The sequence below is a fragment of the Coregonus lavaretus genome, assembly GCF_964263955.1.
Source record: "Coregonus lavaretus genome assembly, chromosome: 16".
Taxonomy (NCBI): domain Eukaryota; kingdom Metazoa; phylum Chordata; class Actinopteri; order Salmoniformes; family Salmonidae; genus Coregonus; species Coregonus lavaretus.
This window is the reverse complement of record NC_140003.1, coordinates 17,608,298-17,632,705: the sequence shown is the minus strand read 5'-3', so window position 1 is coordinate 17,632,705 and position 24,408 is coordinate 17,608,298. Positions and strand designations below refer to the sequence as shown.

Genomic DNA, 24,408 nt, shown 5'->3' with positions numbered 1-24,408 from the left:
TGTTGAAATTGCACCTTGTGTATTCTACTATTCTAAGTCGCAACAGTAAGTTGAGACCCCGAACTGAGTTCCTAAAAAATAAAATAAATTCATAAAAACAATTTTGGGGGGGAATTCATGCGGACCGCAGGCCACCAGTTGCCCATCCCTGTTCTACATAGTTTAGTGCAGAAAACTTGGTAATTAACTACAATGACCATAATCCATTGCGCACCAGCTTGTCCAGTCTGTGTGGAGCACACACAGAGACCTCATTGACGGAGAAAATAGAGAACGGATAGAAAGCAGTTGCTGATTGATAGTTGGTATTCAGCAGTCATAAAAGTATGCCTTATTTACTTTGAAGAACTACTAAAATAGTGCTTTTGTCAGACAGCATAGGCAGCAGCTCTATAGAGATGAGATGATGACTTGGAATACAATTTTAAAAGTCATCAAATAAAACAAATATTTTATTAAAGTAAAGTAATGTGAATAAATGATGGTTAATAAGTGATAAGCAGTAATGGGCAGTCACTATCATTATGGGACTTTTATTAATTGTTTTATTCTGAGTTGTTACAGCATTCAACCCACATAATGCATAGTGCATTTAATGTAAAAAAAAAAAAAAATCTAAACCGTGATACATTTTTAAATAATCGAACCGAAACCGAACCGACCTCAAAAAGCACTAAAGCTATTCAAAGAGTATGCTGTGTGAACCACTCTCTTTCTTCTCTGCCTAATGGGGAAAATATATTCCATTGTGTACCAACAAAAATATATCTGTGTGTCCACTGTGCTGTTTTAACCTTGGACACAAAGGATATACAGGCTACCTTGGTTGAGTGAAGAGGTTCCTTGAAAGCCCCTAATGGGATGTTGATGTATGAGAGACTCATTTTAAGGAATGTTTTACTCTGATGAGACTGCGGGAACACTGCACGGTCTAAGTGTCAGTGCGGAGGAGCTCTTTGTGGGTGACACATCTGATGGAGAGCTTCACTCAGACCTGTGGCCAGTGGGATCTCCCTGACTCCCTCTATCCTTTGGCCCATTAAAGTGTCCATTAAACCACTGGCTCTCAAACTTTTCCTTTATACACAGGCAGTGACCTACCTAAAGCTTTTGAGTTGTCTTTTGACCTGCAAAGTAAACAAACCTGTGTTTAAGGTGTAGTAAACAGTCATAAGCTGTGATAAAAAAAGGAGTTAGCTGCGTACAAACTGTGTGTGGGTTCCAACCTCCTGCCCTCACATACCTCCTGCCCTCACCCCACCTCCTGCCCTCACTGGAGGGTGTTAATTATCTTCTTAATGGCTGAGGTCAGCTCAGCTTCTGCCAGATGAAGCTGAACTAATTCTCAAAGTTTGGTTAGCCTGCAGGTGTCTGAGTAAATTACATCTCAATTCTATTTGGGTAGTGAGCGAGAGAGAGGAAACTTCGGAAATGAGGTCATTTTTAGAGGGCTGGTTGAGGGACATGGTTGGTTGCTTTTAGGTTTTTAACATAACATGCTTTTAGGTTTTTAACAAAACATGAAGCCTACATCATCAACACACTTAACATAGCAACTTTTTTATGTCAAGAATCATTGGTTAGTCATATCGTGATCAGATTATTTATCCACATCATTGGTCTTCAAAGTGATATTGCATTTGGGCTACTGTGAAATGGAGAGAGAGCTGAATCAGCATCCATGGCCCCATCATCATTGGGAAAATGGAATGATGATGTAGATCATTAACTTTTAATTCAGATCAGTGTTTCAAGGATGTTATCAATTGCAATGAGATTTCCTTCTGAATGGTAGGCTATATCATAAATCGTATGGTAGAAAACAGAAGCAAGAAAGACATGCAAGGTGTTGATTAATACATTATGATCCAAGGACAACTTCTAAATAATATGAACTGATCACTCATTGTTCAACAAATGTAAATCTTACACCCATATTGTGTCTCATGATTCCTTTAATGTTTAATAAACACCATTAATGTTTTTGAACGCTCTCCCAGTAGGAGAGAGGGATCATAAACAGCAGAGAAACACATGTCTTTGTCCTCAAGTGGTAAATGGAGCCTGGCATGAATTTAATCTGTGGGCTGCTGGCAATTTTAATTTCATTTTGTTTGTGTGCTAGCAACATAGGGAGCTGGCGGAAAGTTGGGAGAACGGAATGATTGCATGGGGAGAGGTAACAACTCTTGACACACATTTCTATCTGTGTGTGTCTGTGTGTGTATGGGTGTGTCTGTGTGTGTATGGGTGTTTGAGGAAATGGTGTTTACCACTGTCTCATCCAACCAGATTTATGATTACTGTTATAGGCTATTTCTGGCATATTGGTGTGATGTTTTCAATGCCTTTACTTTGTGACACTAGCTAGCGCTGATATCTGATCCAAATACTGCATGTATTAATGCTTTGGATTGATGGATGCAGCAGCATGTTTTCATGCCTGACTTCACCCCCTTTTTAATGGTCGGTATTGAAAATACAGTAACATGTAGAGGCAACAAAAACTCACACTAGAGTAATCAACACTTCTAGATATCTGATGGTTGTATTATTATTCACTTTCATAGCTATCTGTTAGAGCCAAAAAAAACAACAACAACCAATGTCATTCTCTTACTGGTAGACCTGAAAATATCTGTCAGTTGTACAACAATGGGCTCTTTAATTAAATTCAGTAATGGTTGCATGCAGAGATTGGTTCAAAGTGAGACCACAGTGTATTAAAAAGCTGTTACTAGAATTGATCCAATCATTTTAAGCAGCTAACCCCTAGGTTGTGTGAGAGATTTTGATTTAGGCTATTTCCATGTTAAAATGTTATGAGAAGTTTTTCTCCATTGTTTTTTATGGTAGGCCACTCTGGTAGGCCTACATTATGATCATATAGCCACAGTAGCCTACTTGGCCACTTTTAAAACGGTAACTTAAAGCGGGTACAGTGTTCAAAGTAAACGCGCGCCGGAAGTTGCACAGAATTTTCATAACATTCAAGTTTGCACACAGCAAACATGAAATTTGCTCAGTGCCTAAAATAATTTGAGGGAACATTGCATGGGGGTCATGATGAATCTGTATGACTGAATACCATCTCTGTTGTTTGCAGGTGACCATCTCCGGGTATGTCCCCAGGGCAATACCTGTTGCAGCTCAGAAATGGAGGACAAGTTTGGCCAACAAAGCAAGCTGGAGTTAGAGAACATGGTTGATGAAACAAGTAATGAACTACGAAGCACCTTCGTCTCCAGACATAAAAAGTTTGATGGTAAGAGACGCTGTCTTTCAATTATTTGTTTCGATGTCTCACAAGTGGGATTCAACAGAATCTCTACGTAGCTTGAAGAACCAATCATACATGTTTGTCGGAGACAGACAGACAGGTCGAGTGGCGAATGAGGGAGCCCCTCCCCTCACACTAAAGAGCCACTCGCCCGCCCTCTGATCATTCTCACCTCTCTTTGTCACAGAAGAGTTTTGCCTAGCTTTCTTTAGCACAACTTGATCTGTTTTCCTATTTAACTGTTCACAGGTGTGCCATTAAGGTTATGCCGCCGAGCACAGGTTTTTCGAGAAGGGTGTAATTGTGGCCCACAATTCGGGGCGTTCCTGCATGTGGGCATTACTCTTTTTGCTTCTATTGGTAAATTTTTAAGCTAGGACTGGTGGGAGGCGGGGGCGCTCCATAACGTTGGATGCCAACTGCTGATAAACCCCACAGAAGAAGAAGAACAGGTGGAGGCAACAACGGTAGTTAGTTAGCTAGGACACCGGTAGACAGTGTCCTTCGCCCCCGCCTGTCTGGCACTGTTTTCCCACAGTTCTGTTAACGACGGTGAGGGCAGGTGTTCGGCAGGCGGGAGTGAAGGCATACATGCAGGAACCAATGGGATGCTCGAGGGAGGGCGTTCATGTAGTTGCAGGAATGCCCACATGCAGGAACGCCCCGAATTGCGTGTCACAATCACACATTATTGGTTTTTTCAGCTCTCGTTTTTTGTGTAGGGTGACTTTACCGAAAGGAACGTTTTCGTTTCAGGTAAGAATTAGCTTCACTGCTTTTCTTCCTTCATCTCCTTTTGTAGCTAGATCACACGGTTAGCTATTGAGACTTGGCTAGCTTAGCTGCAAGGCTTAGCTTACCTGGCTAGCTCGCCACAAGGCTAGCTATCCTACCGACTAACTTTTCTACCTGAAAGGGTAGAATTGCTAGCTCGCTCTCTCATTTAGCTCAACCCACTACCGACCGTCCTAGAGTCACTGCTTATCGGTCGAGAGCCTACTTGGTAAGCCCAGAGACTTGGTAAGCCCACACTGCAAGGCACAAGCTCACTTGGCTAGCTCGTTGGAAAGGAAGCTATCCACATAAGCATTGCTTGCTAGCTCAGAACGACTTCCCTACCTGCACACTGCTTGCTGTAAGAACCTAGCTAACTCCTACACTAGCCCACCATGGCTATATATTTTATACACAATGCCCGCCCCAGCTAGCCATTAGCTGAAAAGCACCTAATAAGCTAGCTCACGCCTGTCAAGTCTAATTCGCAGCAGGCACTACCAGGCTAGCAGGCCTTTTTCCATGAATTAAGGGCAAAGGAAGGGTAACAGCGGCTTGACCACGGCCCAACCTGAATCCCCGGATCAACGAATTATAGCCACTGCTACCCCGCCTGAGGCAGGCACACAAACACCCTCGCTCTTGCGCTGGCGGCTCGACGATGCTGGGATGCCGACTGCTACTGGCTCTCCCACCTATGGTGGTATTGCCAGCTTGTTCTCTCATTTAGTACATTTAACTTTCAATCGTTTCATTGGCTAAAGTGATCAGATACACCTCACCGTGCAACGGTCAAAATAGATTCTCTAGACCGAAGAAGCAATGGTACTGGTGCGGATCTCTTTGGCTAAAGAGGTGCTAGCTATAGCTAGGCTATTACCCCACTGGGTGAACACTAGATAACTAACACAAGAGCCTTGCGGCTAAGCGTAGACTAGCTCACGCATAACCCGGTTGCCAATACTTTTCTCCCAGATTTATAATGGGCCCCCATACTCCATGGGAAACTAACATGCTCAGGCAGCTCTCTAACGAGTCCTGCGAGTTTTATAAGGTTTTTACCAAGTACCAAGGCCATGCTAACTTAAGCTATGCCACTAGCCATCATGGCTAGCTCTAAATAACACCACCTAGCTGTTGTTAGCTTAGTTCCCGTTTTCTAGTTCGCCTAGCATTAACTTGCTTTGTGCTTACTAACTGAACCGGTCCCACTACGCTGTGATCCGGTCCACGAGATGGCCTGTAACAGGCTAGCTAACGCAGCAAGGCTGGCTGTACCGCTGCTAACCTATGCTGGGCAAAACATTCAGCAGCCTACCTCAGTTAGCTCACCGCTAGCTTAGCTCTCTTGAGTCTTGCATGGTTTGCATAATACTCATTTTTGTACTTACAGACTTTACCGGCTCCACCTGCTAGGTTATCCGGTCAAGAGACTCAAAAAACAGGTCAGCTCCCGTGACATGGCTACCCTTGCCACCACCTGCCCAGCAGACCCAGATATCGTGGCAACCTGGTGTCCACTCTCCCTCTCTACAAGCCAAGGCTCTGCATCGGGGAGATGGGCAGTTCGCTATCGCCAGTGCTACTGACCGACCAAAGACACAGCAGGCAGCAAACCCACAGTCCAAGTTTTAGTACGGAGTCAGACAGTGGGGAAGCGGCCCTTCGCTTCAGCCGCATCAAGGTCCCGTCCAGTTGATTTTCCTGTAGGAAAGAAGAGTAGCCAACAGAGAGGGGTAGCCAATAGTTCACCCTGTGTTCTAGTCTGCCACCTTTCGGGTGGAGCACACACCACAATGGGGGAGAGGCACATCTGTGCTCCTAGAACCCATTCCTTTGTGCAGCGGCCCATTCTCATGAGTTTGCTCTCAAGGAAGACGGAGGAAGCACACTCTACCCCTGAGTGCCCTCCGTGCCACAGCTCTCCCCTCAGCTCTTTCTCAAGCAGCTGAGGCAGGAAGACAAACTGTCAGTCGCCACCTAGCACTGTCCCAATATCTCAGTGTTTTTAACACTGCCCTTTTCAATGAATACAAAGAAGGGGTGACTCGCTCTAATGCTACCAGAGGGTGCTCCGGGACCACTGGTGAGCGAGAGTCATCCAACCTGTGGGCTACTCGCCGCAAGAGCAGGGAACTGCCGCACACGCACAGTCCAGCCCTGGGTCTTGTCCACAGTTACAAAGGGGTACAGACTGCAGTTTTCTCTAAGACCACCATTTCTCAACTGAGTTTTGGAATCAATAGCGACTGGCGACTCGACACAGATACCAAAGCAGGAAATCTCCTCTCTATTAAGCAAAGGGGACGGCCAGCGTAATACCAGCGGCAGAGAGCCATCTAGGCTTCTACTCCCGGTACTTCCTGGTTCCCAAAAGAAAGATGCGCCCATTTCTGGACCTACTGGTCCTCTACAGCTATCTGAGAAAGTTCACTTTCTGTATGCTTACAATTAATGTGCTGTCTCGCTCTATTAATCTAGGTGACTGGTTCACATCAGTCGACCTGCAGGATGCTTATTTTCAAATAAGCTGCCAGCACACAGGAGGTTTCTAAGGCTTGATTGTCAGGGCACAGCCTATGAATACCTTGCTGTCCTATTCGGGCTAGCGCTAGCTCCCTGAATATTCAGCAAATGTGTAGAGGCAGCTCTCACACCCCTGAGCTGAGAAACACACCTACATAGACGATTACCTGCTTTGCTCGCCATCCCTGGAGCAAGCGGTACGAGACACGGCTTCTGGAAACTACATCTCCGAGCTGGGGTTAAAAATCAATCATATAAAGAGCTGTTGTGTGCCAACACAGAGAATACAGTCGAGGTCAAAACATTTGAGAATTACACAAGTATTGGTCTTCACAGAGTTCGCTGCTTCAGTGTTATGAGATATTTTTGTCAGATGTTACTATGGTATACTGAAGTATAATTACAAGCATTCCATAAGTGTCAAAGGCTTTTATTGACAATTACATTAAGTTTATGCAAAGAGTCAATATTTGCAGTGTTGACCCTTCTTTTTCAAGACCTATGCAATCCGCCCTGGCATGCTGTCAATTAATTTCTGGGCCACATCCTGACTGATGGCAGCCCATTCTTGCATAATCAATGCTTGGAGTTTGTCAGAATTTGTGGGTTTTTGTTTGTCCACCCGCCTCTTGAGGATTGACCACAAGTTCTCAATGGGATTAAGGTCTGGGGAGTTTCCTGGCCATGGATCCAAAATGTCGATGTTTTGTTCCCCGAGCCACTTAGTTATCACTTTTGCCTTATGGCAAGGTGCTCCATCATGCTGGAAAAGTCATTCACCAAACTGTTCTTGGATGGTTGGGAGAAGTTGCTCTCGGAGGATGTGTTGGTACCATTCTTTATTCATGGCTGTGTTCTTAGGCAAAAATGTGAGTGAGCCCACTCCCTTGGCTGAGAAGCAACCCCACACATGAATGGTCTCAGGATGCTTTACTGTTGGCATGACACAGGACTGATGGTAGCGCTCACCTTGTCTTCTCCGGACAAGGTGTTTTCTGGATGCTGCAAACAATCGGAAAGGGGATTAATCTGAGAAAATGACTTTACCCCAGTCCTCAGCAGTCCAATCCCTGTACCTTTTGCAGAATATCAGTCTGTCCCTGATGTTTTTCCTGGAGAGAAGTGGCTTCTTTGCTGCCCTTCTTGACACCAGGCCATCCTCCAAAAGTCTTCGCCTCACTGTGCGTTCAGATGCACTCACACCTGCCTGCTGCCATTCCTGAGCAAGCTCTGCACTGGTGGTGCCCCGATCCCGCAGCTGAATCAACTTTAGGAGACGGTCCTGGCGCTTGCTGGACTTTCTTGGGCGCCCTGACGCCTTCTTCACAACAATTGAACCTCTCTCCTTGAAGTTCTTGATGATCCGATAATTGGTTGATTTAGGTGCAATCTTACTAGTAGCAATATCCTTGCGTGTGAAGCCCTTTTTGTGCAAAGCAATGATGACGGCACGTGTTTCCTTGCAGGTAACCATGGTTAACAGAGGAAGAACAATGATTTCAAGCACCACCCTCCTTTTAAAGCTTCCAGTCTGTTATTCTAACTCAATCAGCATGAGAAGAGTGATCTCCAGCCTTGTCCTCGTCAACACTCTCACCTGTGTTAACGAGAGAATCACTGACATGATGTCAGCTGGTCCTTTTGTGGCAGGGCTGAAATGCAGTGGAAAAGTTTTTTTGGGATTAAGTTAATTTTCATGGCAAAGAGGGACTTTGCAATTAATTGCAATTCATCTGATCACTCTTCATAACATTCTGGAGTATATGCAAATTGCCATCATCAAAACTGAGGCAGCAGACTTTGTGAAAATTAGTATTTGTGTCATTTTCAAAACTTTTGACCACGACTGTAGAATACCTTGGTGTAATGCTGGATTCTCTCTCTTATCAGGCAACACACTCGGACGACCGCACCACGTCATTCCGACAGTGCCTCTCCCTGTTACACAGGGGGTGCTAGGTCACGCTCAGAATGTGTCTCTAAGTGCTGGGGTTGATTGCGCCCACAATCTCAAGAGTACCTCTTGGCCTACTGAGGATGAGAGACTTCCAACGTTGGAGTACACATCCTGGTAATCCGTCTGGCCCTGCAGCCTTGTGAATGTTGACCTGCTTAAAAGTCTACATTGGCTACGGAGAGCGTGATCACATAGTCATCCGGAACAGCTGGTGCTCTCATGCATGCTTCAGTGTTGCTTGCCTCGAAGCGAGCATAGAAGTGGTTTAGCTCGTCTGGAAGTCTTGTGTCACTGGACAGGATTATTCTGTGGAGCAGAGCACACCTACTTTCACTACGCGTGACTCATGTCCCAAGCGTACTAAATGTAGGAGCGGACTTATTGTCCACAGGGAATCCCCATCACGGGGAATGGAGACTCCATCCCCAAGTGGTGAATCAGTTCTCCTCTAAGCCTCATACTCCCCACTAGTCCAAGTGCGGGAAGTCCCTCAATGGCCAGGCAGGCTCTGGTTAGCAGAGATCATTCTCTTGCGGTACGATGAGCCTTGGCAACTCCCGTTACGCAGGGATCTGCTGACCCAAGCTAACTGAGAGATTTTCCACACTCTCCCGAACACCATCATGGCCCGTGAAAGGTTAAATATGGATGCGACAGGCCTGCCTCTCTGAGTCATTGAGACTATCCAGAGTGCTAGGGCCCCTTCTACACGCTGTATGGAAATAAGTGGTGCATATTTGAGAAGTGGTGTGACCAAAAACTGATCATTCCTTACCAATGCTCTGTATCCAAGGTTTTTTGTTTTCTGCAGGACCTTTTGGACAGAGGGAAGGCTTTCTCCACTGTTAGGTTCTATCTAGCCACTATCTTGGCCTGTCATATAGGCTTTGACAAGAACACGGTGGGAAAACACCCCTGAAAAAAAATCCCTTGTTATGTTGTTTCATGAAGGGGGTACGTCGCTTACGTCCAGTTCCCAAGCCTTTAGTCCCATCATGGGATTTGTCTATTGTGCTTGAGGCTATTTCACAGCAGTCTATTGAGCTGCTGGAAAGCGTGGAGATTAAATATAGTGCCTTGCAAAAGTATTCATTCCCCTTGGTGTTTTTCCTATTTTGTTGCATTACAACCTGTAATTTAAATGGATTTTTATTTGGATTTCATGTAATAGACATACACAAAATAGTCCAAATTGGTGAAGTGAAATGAAAAAAATAACTTGTTTCAAAAAATTCAAATAAATATATAATGGAAAAGTGGTGCGTGCATATGTATTCACCCCATTTGCTATGAAGCCCTTAAATAAGATCTGGTGCAATCAATTACCGTCAGAAGTCACGTAATTAGTTAAATAAAGTCCACCTGTGTGCAATCTAAGTGTCACATGATCTGTCACATGATCTCAGTATATATACACCTGTTCTGAAAGACCCCAGAGTCTGCAACACCACAAAGCAAGGGGCACCACCAAGCAAGCGGCACCATGAAGACCAAGGAGCTCTCCAAACAGGTCAGGGACAAAGTTGTGGAGAAGTACAGATCAGGGTTGGGTTATAAAAAAATATCCGAAACTTTGAACATCCCACGGAGCACCATTAAATCCATTATGAAAAAATTGAAAGAATATGGCACCACAACAAACCTGCCAAGAGAGGGCCGCCCACCAAAACTCACGGACCAGGCAAGGAGGGTATGAATCAGAGAGGCAACAGAGTCCAAAGATAACCCTGAAGGAGCTGCAAAGCTCCACAGCGGAGATTGGAGTATCTGTCTATAGGACCACTTTAAGCCGTACACTCCACAGAGCTGGGCTTTACGGAATAGTGGCCAGAAAAAAAGCCATTGCTTAAAGAAAAAAATAAGCAAACACGTTTGGTGTTCGCCAAAAGGCATGAGGGAGACTCCCCAAACATATGGAAGAATGTACTCTGGTCAGATGAGACTAAAATTTAGCATTTTGGCCATCAAGGAAAATGCTATGTCTGGTGCAAACCCAACACCTCTCATCACCCCGAGAACACCATCCCCACAGTGAAGCATGGTTGTGGCAGCATCATGCTGTGGGGATGTTTTTCATCGGCAGGGACTGGGAAACTGGTCAGAATTGAAGGAATGATGGATGGCACTAAATACAGGGAAATTCTTGAGGGAAACCTGTTTCAGTCTTCCAGAGATTTGAGACTGGGACGGAGGTTCACCTTCCCGCAGGACAATGACCCTAAGCATACTGCTAAAGCAACACTCGAGTGGTTTACGGGGAAACATTTAAATATCTTGGATTGGCCTAGTCAAAGCCCAGACCTCAATCCAATTGAGAATCTGTGGTATGACTTAAAGATTGCTGCACACCAGCGGAACCCATCCAACTTGAAGGAGCTGGAGCAGTTTTGCCTTGAAGAATGGGCAAAAATCCCTGTGGCTAGATGTGCCAAGCTAGTTATGCATGCTCAAGTGTTCTGTTTTTTTTGTCTTATTTCTTGTTTCTTTCACAATAAAAAATATTTTGCATCTTCAAAGTGGTAGGCATGTTGTGTAAATCAAATGATACAAACCCCCAAAAAATCCATTTTAATTCCAGGTTGTAAGGCAACGAAATAGGAAAAAATGCCAAGGGCCGTGAATACTTTCGCAAGCCACTGTATCTTTCCCTTAACACTAGAACCGCTGGGCCTTTCAGCATATAAGTGTCTGCTTGAGAACGTTGTCAGCCGTCCCCATAAGCATATGCATCAGATTCATCTACTGTGTTCTTATCAACTAAATAAATGGCATTAAAAAAAAATATTGATTGATTGAATGTCTTAAAAAGATTTGGTTTATTTTGAATAATTGTATATCGTATATTTTGAAGTAAATAAAATGGATGTAAGGATATGTTTTATACTACAAAGGAAACTGCAACACATAGTCCTCGCCTATTTTCGTTTCTCTTACAATAAAAAAATTGCAGTGTAAATACATTTGATCAATTTCATTTGTAGATTCGATTAGTACTAGGGTTATAGTAAGTAATACACTCCAGTTACCCAGTTACAGCTTATTTTGACAAAGTAGAAACGAAAAAATTAGATTATCAACCAGCAAGACGCGCAAGTCAAATTCTTTGCAGTAAAGGTAGGCCTAAGCAGCAACGTTGGATAAATAGCCTAATACATAAATAATTGTATGCATAAACAACAAGTAGACGACAGTTATAGTAAGTAATACAGTCCAGTTACAGCTTATTTTGACAAAGTAGAAAGGAAAAAGAGGCGCAGGTCAAATGCACTGTTGTCACCCTTTTCTACCCAAACCGTGCCATCCCTCCCAGACTCCTGTCTCACTGCCCGGTTGGGATCACCTTCTCAGTTGGCCCTGTTCTGTTTTTTTCTGCGGCGAGGCTCAGGAATCGGAGGCGGTGGCTAGAAGTCAGCATTTAAATCGGATGAGGACCCATTGTCATCAGCAAAGTCGATTTCAGGCTCAATATCCGATCCTCCATCCGACTCCAGCTCATCTAAATTCTGCAGCATTTGCAATGCTGTCAGTGCGTCCATTCGTTTGGTTCGGCTTGCTATTGTGAACTACACACGTTGTACGCTGAACTCGGTGTCTGATTTGACTCACCGAGGGGAGATTATATACCATTTCCAGCCTTACAATAAAAACATTAATTTTATTTGTAGATTCGATTAGTAATAGCGGTCAAATGATTTCCAGTAAAGGTAAGTACCAACGTTTTATAAATATGTTTGATAAACAGTGCATAAACAATTGTAAAGGACACATTGCATAAATACATATTTGTGAAAATATTGCATAAAAAATATATTAATGAAAGTAAAAAAAACATAGTCAAAGCTATGTTTTGCATTATTCTACAAAGGCATACTGCAACATGTAGGCCTCGCCTATTTTCGTTTCTCTTACAAGAAAAACATTACATTGTAATATATTTGATACATTATATTTGTAGATTCCATTAGTACTAGAGTTAAAGTAAGTAATACAGTCCAGTTACAGCTTCTTCTGACAAAGTAGAAAGGAAAAAGAGGTGTCTTTTTCCTGGGTGTGAGCTGTTGTGCGCGTGGGGAAGAGGAAGAGCAGGATGCTTTGCTGCCACAATTCTTACACTATTGTTCTAAATTCAATCACCCATCTTCACCCTCCTCATCATTCAGTTCATTCAAATTCAATCATGAAGTCACAATTATCAGTTTCTAGTGGTTTCTATCACCCAGTCATTCATTGACGTCATTCATTCAATGAGGAGAGAAACATACTGTATTAGAGCCTGGGTACCAATGCCTTACACTGCATTTGTCTTTGGCCCTTAAAGGTGCACTATGCAGAAATCACTTCATCATTTCCTGGTTCCTAAAATTCTAATAGTTTGCCTAATTTCAGTTTATGTGAAAAAACAAGCAAGTATAGTGTAGAGAATCATTGTACCATCTAAACCGCTCTGAAATACACTATATATACAAAAGTATGTGGACACCCCTTCAAATTAGTTGATTCGGCTATTTCAGCCACAGCCGTTACTGACAGGTATATAACATCGAGCTGAGAGCCATGCAGTCCCCATAGACAAACATTGGCAGTAGAATGGCCTTACTGAAGAGCTCAGTGACTTTCAACATGGCACCGACATAGGATGCCACCTTTCCAACAAGCCAGTTGGTCAAATTTCTGCCCTGCTAGAGCTGCCCCAGCCAACTGTAAGTGCTGTTATTGTGAAGTGAAAACGTCTAGGAGCAGCCGAAGTGGTAGGCCACACAAGATCATAGAACGGGACCGGCGAGTGCTGAAGCATGTAACGCATAAAAATCGTCTGTCCTCGGTTGCAACACTCACTGCCGAGATCCAAACTGCCTCTGGAAGCAACGTCAGCACAGTAACTGTTTGTCGGGAGCTTCATGAAATGGGTTTTCATGGCCGAGCAGTCGCACACAAGCCTAAGATCACCATGTGCTATTCCAAGCATCGGCTGGAGTGGTGTAAAGCTCGCCGCCATTGGACTCTGGAGCAGTGGAAACGCGTTCTCTGGAGTGATGAATCACACTTCACCATCTGGCAGTCTGACGGACGAATCTGGGTTTGGCGGATGCCAGGAGAACACTACCTGCCCGAATGCATAGTGCCAACTGTAAAGTTTGGTGGAGGAGGAATTATGGTCTGGGGCTGTTTTTCATGGTTCGGGCTAGGCCCCTTAGTTCTAGTGAAGGGAAATCTTAACTCTACAGAATACAATGCCATTCTAGATGATTCATATTGCACTCTACAGCCCTACCTATGGATTGTGCACCAATGAAATTGGGTATCAGCCTACTTGGTGACACCCACAGAACACAACTATGTAGAGTTTACACAAATATTAGCGTCACTGAGTAGGCTGATACTCCATTTCATGGGTGCACAATCCAAAGGTTAGGCTGTACAGTGCAATATAAATGTTCAATACACACAATAGACTGACTGGGAAGGTGATTTCCCACAGTCAAAGTCCTGCAATATGAGCTAAGATGCTAATATTTATGTAAACTCTTGAGAATTGTTTTCTGTGGGTGTCACTAAGTAGGCTGATACCCCATTTCCATAGGTAAGGCTGTACAGTGCATGTAAGTATGCCCAATGCAATTATGCAGTCTAATACATCCACAATGGGATTTCAACAGTTTTTTTCTGTTTATTGTCAAACTAATTAATTATTGTATTTCATTTTAAATTATGTAACAACATTCCAACCTTGTTTAGCCTTATATAGTCCAAATATAGCATGATTCCACTATCTGTATCTGTTTGCATCACTTTCAATTATGGACTTTTAATTTGAAGCGAACTGCAAATTCCACTATTGTGGTTAATCGATATCGTGGCTAGCTTCACATAGGTAAGGACAAGCATGTACCAGGGCCACATTCAGCAGGAGGATGGACACAAAGTTGGCCAACGTTCAGATAGAAACGTATTATGTAGAACAGGGGTCTTCAACCTTTTCTTGCCCAGGGACCCCCGCCCAAGCAAACCTGCGGCCCATGTTTTTTTTCCACGTCTTGTCTTTTGTTATTACACTGCTCTTAACTTTTTTTGTACATAATGTCTCCACCATCATTTCCTAGGACCGAAAACAGATTCTGGACTCAGAACAGCGATCACAAATCTCGATTTCAGTTACTGGAGAACAAACTGGATGAGCTCCGTTCGAGACTATCTTATCAATAGGACCTGAAAAACTGTAATATCCTATAATTCATGGCTGAACGAGGACATGTATATACTGTAGTTCTCGCAGGTTTTTCTATGCATCGTCAAGACCGGACGGCAGACTCGGGTACTACGAAGGGAGGAAGGGTGTGTAAGGTAACCTGCCTAAATGACTACCCCCCCTTAGCACTCACATCAATAGCCATGAAATGCTTTGAAAGGCTGGTCATGGCTCACAACAACACAATCATCTCAGACACCCTGGACCCACTCCAATTCGCATACCGCCCCAACAGATTCACAGATGACGCAATCTCTTGCACTCCCCACTTCCTTCACCCATCTGAACAAAAGGAATACCTATGTCAGAATGCTGTTCATTGACTACAGCTCAGCATTCAAGACCATAGTCCCCTCCAAGCGCATCACCAAGCTCAGGACCCTGAGACTAAACACCTCCCTCTGCAACTGGCCTTCCTGAAGGGCCACCACCAGGCGGTGAGGGTAGGCAACAACACATCCGCCACACTGACCATCAACATGGGGGACCCTCAGGGGTGTGTGCTTAGTTCTCTACTGTACTACCTGTTCACCCATGACTGCGTGGTCATGCACAACTCCAAACTCATCATTAAGCTGACGACATGGTGGTGGTAAGCCTGATCACTGACGACGATGAGACAGCCTATACTGCAAGTCACCCGACCGCAAGGCCTTACAGAGGGTGGTGAGTACGTCCGAGTAGTTTCAAGTTTTAATGTCACATGCACAAGTACAGTGAAATGCCTTTCTTGAAAATTCAAAACCCAACAATGCAATAATCAATAACAATGTAATACTAGAAAAAACTGACGAGAAATGAGAAGAAATATGAAGAACACAAAGTAAGTAAGTAAGCATACAACAGTGCATTCGGAAAGTATTCAGACCCCTTGACTTTTTCTACATAGTTACATTATTCTAAAATATTTTTTTTCCCTCATCAATCTACACACAGTACACCATAATGTCAAAGCAAAAACTGGTTTTTAGAGATTTTTGCAAATTTATAACAAATAAAAAACAAAAATACCTTATTTACATAAGTATTCAGACCCTTTGCGATGAGAGTCGAAATTGAGCTCAGGTCCATCCTGTTTCCATTGATCATCATTGAGATGTTTCCACAACTTGATTGGAGTCCACCTGTGGTAAATTCAATTGATTAGACATGATTTGGAAAGGCACACACCTGTCTATATAAGGTCCCACAGTTGACAGTGCATTTCAGATCAAAAACCAAGCCATGAGGTCGAAGGAATTGTCTGTTGAGCTCCGAGACAGGATTGTGTCTAGGCACAGATCTGGGGAAGGCTACCAAAAATGTTTTGCAGCATCGAAGGACCCCAAGAACACAGTGGCCTCCATCTTTCTTAAATGGAAGAAGTTTGGATCTACCAAGACTCTTCCTAGAGTTGGCTGCCTGGCCAAACTTAGCAATCGGGGGGAAAAGAGCCTTGGTCAGGGAGGTGACCAAGAACCTGATGGTCACTCTGACAGAGCTCCAGAGTTCCTCTGTGGAGATGGGAGAACCTTCCAGAACAACCATCTCTGCAGCACTCCACCAATCAGGCCTTTATGGTAGAGTGGCCAGACGAAAGCCACTCCTCAGTAAAAGGCAAACGACAGCCCGCTTGGAGTTTACCAAAAAGGCACCTAAAGACTCTCAGACCATGAGAAACAAGATTCTCTGGCCTCATGAAACCAAGATTCAACTCTTTGGCCTGAATGCCAAGCGTCACATCTGGAGGAAACATTTTTACATTTTAGTCATTTAGCAGACGCTCTTATCCAGAGCGACTTACAGGAGCAATTAGGGTTAAGTGCCTTGCTTAAGGGCACATCGACAGATTTTTCACCTAGTCGGCTCGGGGATTAGAACCAGCGACCTTTCGGTTACAGGCATAACGCTCTTACCCACTAAGCTACCTGCCCTACGGTGAAGCATGGTGATGGCTTTAGTACCCTGTAGCTCAGTTGGTAGAGCATGGCGCTTGCAACGCCAGGGTTGTGGGTTCGTTTCCCACCGGGGGCCAGTATGAAAATGTATGCACTCACCAACTGTAAAGTCGCTCTAGATAAGAGCGTCTGCTAAATGACTAAAATGTAATGTTTTTCAGCGGCAGGGACTGGAGACTAGTCAGGATCGAGGGAAAGATGAACGGAGCAAAGTACAGAGAGATCTTTGATGAAAACCTGCTCCAGAGCACTCAGGACCTCAGACTGGGGTTCACCTTCCAACAGGACAACGACCCTAAGCACACAGCCAAGACAATGCAGGAGTGGCTTAAGTATGTTGTTGCTAGCGATATTCATAAAAACATATTTTTCAAATATATATATATATATATATATTCACGGACCCCCTGCAGTACCTCCAAGGACCCCTAGGGGGTCATGGACCGCCGGTTGAATACTCCTGATAGAACAAACATGCCTCTCTGATTCTAAGGAATCATGTCAGGTATGTTCATGGCATTTCTATCTGCAAAGTTCCCCAAAATATTGGTACTGAATATACCCAGGCGAACCCACTGAGCTATATACAAACCCCGCTCTGCCCATCGCTTGTCTGTCTGGAAAGCCTCCACAAATGAAAACGTGTGCGCCCACTACTGACCCCGCCCCGTTCCTTGTGCCGCGGTGAGGGGCTTCTGCCTTAAGGTAGTAATAGCTGTAAAAACATTCAACAGGTAAATAACCTCTAAATACTTTTCTGCTTGTGATTTTAAAATGGAGCAATGTAAAATACAAATATTTCGATAAAATCAGGGAAGGAGCAGAACGGTGCTTTTTTTGGGGGGGGCGTAAAAAAATCAAACATCAGTGGCTGTTGACCTATGGCGGTTCTAGTGTTTAGATCGCTTTACGGGTCACCCTTACATCCAAGATGGCATAGCAGTGCGGTCGTGTTCTTTGTTGTGTGTCTGTGTAAATAGCCAGTTTTTTTTTTTTTTTTTTTTTTTCGTACATATTTCCCTATCACACTTTTCATCCCTCTACAAAATATACTTTCCTGCAACCCGCCTCACTCAATGTGGAACGGATTCTATTATTGACTTACCTTTTATCTAGAATCTAGAATCTCCAGTTGATACCAGCTAGCCAGCTAACTAGCTACTTGCTATTAGCCACCGTTAGCGGTTTTCACCCAGAACATCGGATTTTCTGCCGGAATAACTGAATCACTGGACATTAACACCGGATCGCAACTAGCTAGCTGCAACCGAATTGGATGTTGCTGTTTGGCTAATCACCACTGCCCCTGAAGCAAGCACCAGTTAGCCTTGAGCCAGGCCCATATCCCAGCTATCTACCTCTCTGTCTACCGGACGGCATTAGCCACCGCTAGCGGTTTCTCACCATTGTCCATGGCCTGCACTACCTACCAGCCAGCTCTAGCCTGGACTATTATCGCACTGTCTGCACAGTCTGCACTGTCTGCACAGCGCGTTATCGACCCAGAACATATCGGTTTTTCTGCCGGAATCACTGATTCACTGGACCTTTAACACCGGATCGTCGTAGCTAGATAGCTGCAATCAAATGGACGTTGTTGTTGGCTAATCAGCCTCGAGCTAGCCGCGAGCTAGGCCCTTCTCCCGGCTATCTACCTCTCTGTCAACCAGACGAGACCTCCTAGTGTTGACACGGAGCCTTGTCGATCCAACACGACTGGTCTGCCGACGAAATCGTCTGATGCAGTTACAACAGGTTTCCCGTTACGACGTCGACCACGAAGATCCATCTGCAAGCCCCGGCCCGCTAGCACACGCTAGCCGTGGCCTCTTGCTCGCTAGTGCTATAGCAGCCCCCGAACTACCTCCGAACTCTCCTATTGCTGTTCTCTGGACCTTATGATAACTCAGCTATACAGCTGATGCCTGCTGGACTGTTCCTTTATACGGTACTGCATCCTGTTTATGTTTAGCCTCAGCCCAAACTTTGTCGCCATTACCAGCTGTTGTCTTAGCTCTCTCGAATAACACCTGTGATTGCTTTATGCCTCTCTCCCATGTCAATATGCCTTGCTTATTGCTGTTTCGGTTATTTCTTATTGTACTATTTCACTGTAGATTCCCCAGCCCAGCTCAACCTGCCATAGATAGCTCCTTTGTCCCACCCCCCATACACGTGGAGACCGACTCAATCGGTGCCTCCAGTGATGCGATCTCTTCCATCGTTACCCAACGCTTAGGTTTACCTCCACTGTACTCATATCCTTCCATATCCTTTTCTGTACATAATGCACTGAATCTATTCTACAACGCCCGGAAACCTGCCCCTTTTTTTCTCTGTACCCAACGCACTAGAAGACCAGTACTTAAAGCCTTTAGCCGTATCCTTATTCTACTCCTCCTCTGTTCCTCTGGTGATGTAGAGGTTAACCCAGGCCCTGTAGCCCCCAGTATCACTCCTACTCCCCAGGCGTTATCATTTGTTGACTTCTGTAACCGTAAAATCATTGGTTTCTTTCACGTTAACATCCGAAGCCTCCTCCCTAAGTTTGAGTTATTCACTGCGTTAGCACACTCCGCCAACCCTGATGTCCTAGCAGTGTCTGAATCCTGGCTTAGGAAGGCCACCAAAAATTCAGAAATGTCCATCCCCAACTACAACATTTTCCGTCTCGATAGAACTGCCAAAGGGGGTGGGGTTGCAATCTACTGTAGAGATAGCCTGCAGAGCTCTATCGTACTATCCAGGTCTGTGCCCAAACGGTTTGAGCTTCTACTTCTAAAAATCCACCTTTCCAGAAATAAGTCTCTCACAGTTGCCGCTTGCTACAGACACCCCTCAGCCCGAGCTATGCCCTGGACACCATATGTGAACTGATTGCCCCCCATCTATCCTCAGAGTTCGTACTGCTTGGTGACCTAAACTGGGATATGCTTAACACCCCGGCCAACCTACAATCTAAACTGCCCTCAATCTCACACAAATTATCATCGAACCTACCAGGTACAACCCTAAATCTGTAAACATGGGCACCCTCATAGATATCATCCTGACAAATTTACCCTCTAAATACACCTCCGCTGTCTTCAACCAGGATCTCAGCGATCACTGCCTTATTGCCTGTGTCCGTAATGGGTCCGCGGTCAAACGACCACCCCTCATCACTGTCAAACGCTCCCTAAAACACTTTAGCAAGCGGGCCTTTCTAATTGACCTGGCCCGGGTATCCTGGATGGATATTGACCTCATTCCGTCAGTAGAGGATGCCTGGTTGTTCTTTAAAAGTGCTTTCCTCTCAATCTTAAATAAGCATGCCCCATTCAAAAAATGCAGAACTAAGAACAGATATAGCCCCTGGTTCTTCTCCGACTTGACTGCCCTTGACCAGCACAAAAACATCCTGTGGTGTACTGCATTAGCATTGAACAGCCCCCGCGATATGCAACTTTTCAGGGAAGTCAGGAACCAATACACACAATCAGTTATACACACAATCAGTTAGGAAAGCAAAGGCTAGCTTTTTCAAACAGAAATGTGCATCCTGTAGCACTAACTCCAAAAAGTTTTGGGACACTGTAAAGTCCATGGAAAATAAGAGCACCTCCTCCCAACTGCCCACTGCACTGAGGCTAGGAAACACTGTCACCACCGATAAATCTACAATAATCGAGAATTTCAACAAGCATTTTGCTACGGCTGGCCATGCTTTCCACCTGGCTACCACTACCCCGGCCACCAGCTCTGCACCCTCTGCTGCAACTTGCCTATGCCCCCCCCTTCTCCTTCACACAAATTCAGACAGCTGATGTTCTGAAAGCGCTGAAAAATCTGGACCGCTACAAATCAGCTGGGCTAGACAATCTGGACCATTTCTTTCTAAAATTAGCCGCCGAAATTGTCGCAACCCCTATTTCTAGCCTGTTCAACCTCTCTTTCGTAACGTCTGAGATCCCCAGAGATTGGAAAGCTGCCGCGGTCATCCCCCTCTTCAAAGGGGGTGACACTCTAGATCCAAACTGTTACAGACCTATATCCATCCTGTCCTGCCTTTCGAAAATATTTGAAAGCCAAGTTAACAAACAGATCACCGACCATTTAGAATCCCACCGTACCTTCTCTGCTATGCAATCCGGTTTCCGAGCTGGTCATGGGTGCACCTCAGCCACGCTCAAGGTCCTAAATGATATTATAACCGCGATCGATAAAAGACAGTACTGCGCAGCCGTCTTCATCGACCTGGCCAAGGCTTTCGACTCTGTCAACCACCGCATTCTTATTGGCAGACTAAATAGCCTTGGTTTCTCTAATGACTGCCTCACCTGGTTCACCAACTACTTCTCAGATAGAGTTCAATGTGTCAAATCGGAGGGCCTGTTGTCTGGACCTCTGGCAGTCTCTATGGGGGTGCCACAGGGTTCAATTCTCGGGCCGACTCTATTCTCTCTGTATATCAATGATGTTGCTCTTGCTGCTGGGGAAGCTCGGATCCACCTCTATGCGGACGACACCATTTTGTATACATCTGGCCCTTCATTGGACACTGTGTTAACAAACCTCCAAACGAGCTTCAACGCCATACAACACTCCTTCTGTAGCCTCCAACTGCTCTTAAACACTAGTAAAACTAAATGCATGCTCTTCAACCGAACGCTGCTTGCACCCGCCCACCTGACTAGAATCACTACTCTCGGCGGGTCTGACCTAGAGTATGTGGACAACTACAAATACCTAGGTGTCTGGTTAGACTGTAAACTCTCCTTCCAGACTCACATTAAGCATCTCCAATCAAAAGTTAGATCTAGAATCGGCTTCCTATTTCGCAACAAAGCCTCCTTCACTCATGCTGCCAAACATGCCATTGTAAAACTGACTATCCTACCGATCCTTGACTTCGGCGATGTCATTTACAAAATAGCCTCCAACACTCTACTCAGCAAATTGGATGTAGTCTATCACAGTGCCATCCGTTTTGTCACCAAAGCCCCATATACTACCCACCATTGTGACCTGTATGCTCTTGTTGGCTGGCCCTCACTACATATTCGTCGCCAAACCCACTGGCTCCAGGTCATCTATAAATCTCTGCTAGGCAAATCCCTGTCTTACCTTAGCTCACTGGTCACCATAGCAACACCCACCCGTAGTCTGCGCTCCAGCAGGTATATCTCACTGGTCATCCCCAAAGCCAACACCTCCTTTGGCCGCCATTCCTTCCAGTTCTCTGCTGCCAATGACTGGAACGAACTGCAAAAATCTCTGAAGCTGGAGACTCTTATCTCCCTCACTAAATTTAAGCGTCAGTTGTCAGAGCAGCTTACCGATCACTGCACCTGTACACAGCCATTCTGAAATTAGCCCACTCAACTACCTCATCCCCATATTGTTATTTATTTTGCTAAATTGCACCCCAGTATCTCTATTTGCACATCATCTTTTGCACAACTATCATTCCAGTGTTAATACGAAATTGTAACTATTTTGCACTATGGCCTATTTATTGCCTTACCTCCATAACTTACTACATTCGCACACACTGTATATATATTTTCTGTTTGTATTTTTGACTTTATGTTTTGTTTACCCCATATGTAACTCTGTGTTGTTGTTTTTATCGCACTGCTTTGCTTTATCTTGGCCAGGTCGCAGTTGTAAATGAGAACTTGTTCTCAACTGGCATACCTGGTTAAATAAAGGTAAAATAAAAAAATAAAACATCCGCAAAGCAAGTGAATGAGCTACATGCACTGTCAGTTCACCATTCGTGCCTGCAGTTTTCCCGGGGCTTTTCCAAGGTTACCTTGTTGCCCAATTACTTGTGGCTTTCTACCCGCCGCCTTTTCCTTCTATGGACACCATTTGTGTCCAGTACGCGCGTTGTGCATATACTTGGATAGAACGAGAGCCTTGCGCAAGAGCTTCCAACCTGCAAGGGGAGGCCCTTTTCTCGTCAACGGTTGTCACATTGGATTGTGGAAGGTATTATATTGGCCTATAATAGCAAGGGGTTACAGCCTCTGGAGGGCCTGAGGGCTCACTCCCCCAGAGGTATGGCTACCTCTTGAGCACTGTTCAAGGGCATCTCCTTACAGGAGATTTGTGATGCGGCTTGTTGGGCATCCGCTCATACTTTTATGAGGTTCTATCGACTAGACGTCACTGCACCTTCATTGGTGCAAATTGTCCTCAGTGCCAGGGCCTCTGAGGGTTGATACTTGAGACTGCCTGGCTTCGGAGAGCTTGTGCGATACGGTAGTTGGCCATATCTTGCTTGTGAGATATCGAAACTAATAATTCAAAGATAACTTAAGGTTACTTGCGTAACCCCACTTCTCTGATATTGTGGATGCTATATATCACCACATTCCCCTACTCGCAAGAGTGTGAGGAAGTTCGCCATACTCGAGAATGATCAGAGGGCAGGCGAGTGGCTCTTTAGTATGAGGGGAGGGGCTCCCTCATTCGCCACTCGACCTGTCTGTCTCTCCGACAGACATGTATGATTGGTTCTTCAAGCTACTTAGAGATTATGGTGAATCCCACTTGTGAGATATCTCACTCATAGTATCAGAGAACCGAGGTTACGCAAGTAACCTTCCATTTCTGGTATTCTAACAACTCTGCTTTTGTTTATCTGGATACCCTCTTCTCAAGTGTTGCTCACGCAATACACTTTCATTTGATATACTTACAGCATATGCACTCCTTGAGTGTACTTGAGTTTTGAGGATCATTGATGAACAAAGTTTGTGTCAGTTCTATGGTAGTTTAGCTTACTGTTGTGTTTGCAATTTAGTCAACTCGCTCAGGAGGGCTTTTAAATTCTAAATCCTCATGAAGAGTCTGAGTACCTCCTTGGATTAGACAAGCATGGCCCCTTACGCAGCAGATTGACAGCTGGAACCAGGAGCAGAGCGCCTCGTCCTCCTCGAATAAAGCTCCTATAGCAGGTCTGCTGCTGCAGTATGTGTGATCCTGACTTAACCCCACACCGACTACTGACTACCTCTCCTGCCCCCTCGGCTCAGAGAATGGATCTTCTATTTGCAGAGATATATTATTTTTTACACCTCGGCCTCGACTTTCATACTTCCTCCTGATCCTCCTCTTCCCAGTGAGCCCCTGCTAGTTATGGTTTAATTTCAATAACACTTTCCAATGGCAGCAGCTGCTCATCAGTACTCTTTGGAGGAGATAGAGGAGATGGAGATGAAAATCATGTCAATTATCGGATCCATTTCCACAACGATCCACCTGTCTCATTTCACTCAGCTGCTTTTTATAAAGTACCGGTAGGCTAGTTTTTTAAATATATGATTTATGTTAGAGAAACTCTGTGGAGAAAGTGCTTATGTGCTGGCTCTCTCTGTCCCAGATGGGTGCTCTTTGGCATAACTTATTTTGTTGAACCAAAACCATATTGTGCTTCTGTTTGGGTTGGATTTGCCTCAGTTGGTTCGCTGTTAACACAGGGAATTCAGGGTGTTTGTCAACGTTAAACCAAGCAGTGGCCTTGATTCAACAGTGTGAGGAGCTATGGGCTTTCACAGATTAGTCAGGGGCATTCTACCCCTTCCCCCCTGCACATTTACCCTGCCACAACCCCCCAATGGACATGTATCATTGTTACAGTTGTAAATATGTAGATATTTTTATTATTATTATTGTTGTTTCATTCGCTTCTCTTTTT

At 44.7% G+C, this 24,408-nt stretch overlaps 1 protein-coding gene across 1 annotated transcript in view; it reads left to right on the top strand.

Annotated features, from left to right (window-relative positions):
• LOC311143421 (glypican-6-like) overlaps positions 1–24,408 on the top strand; it is a gene marked incomplete at both ends in the record, with an annotated part of 66,497 nt that overhangs the window by 10,483 nt on the left and 31,606 nt on the right. Inside the window, one exon of the mRNA XM_084179241.1 lies at positions 3,107–3,265. Coding sequence (XP_084035367.1) covers positions 3,107–3,265 — 159 coding nt within the window. The remainder of the gene's footprint in view (positions 1–3,106; positions 3,266–24,408) is intronic.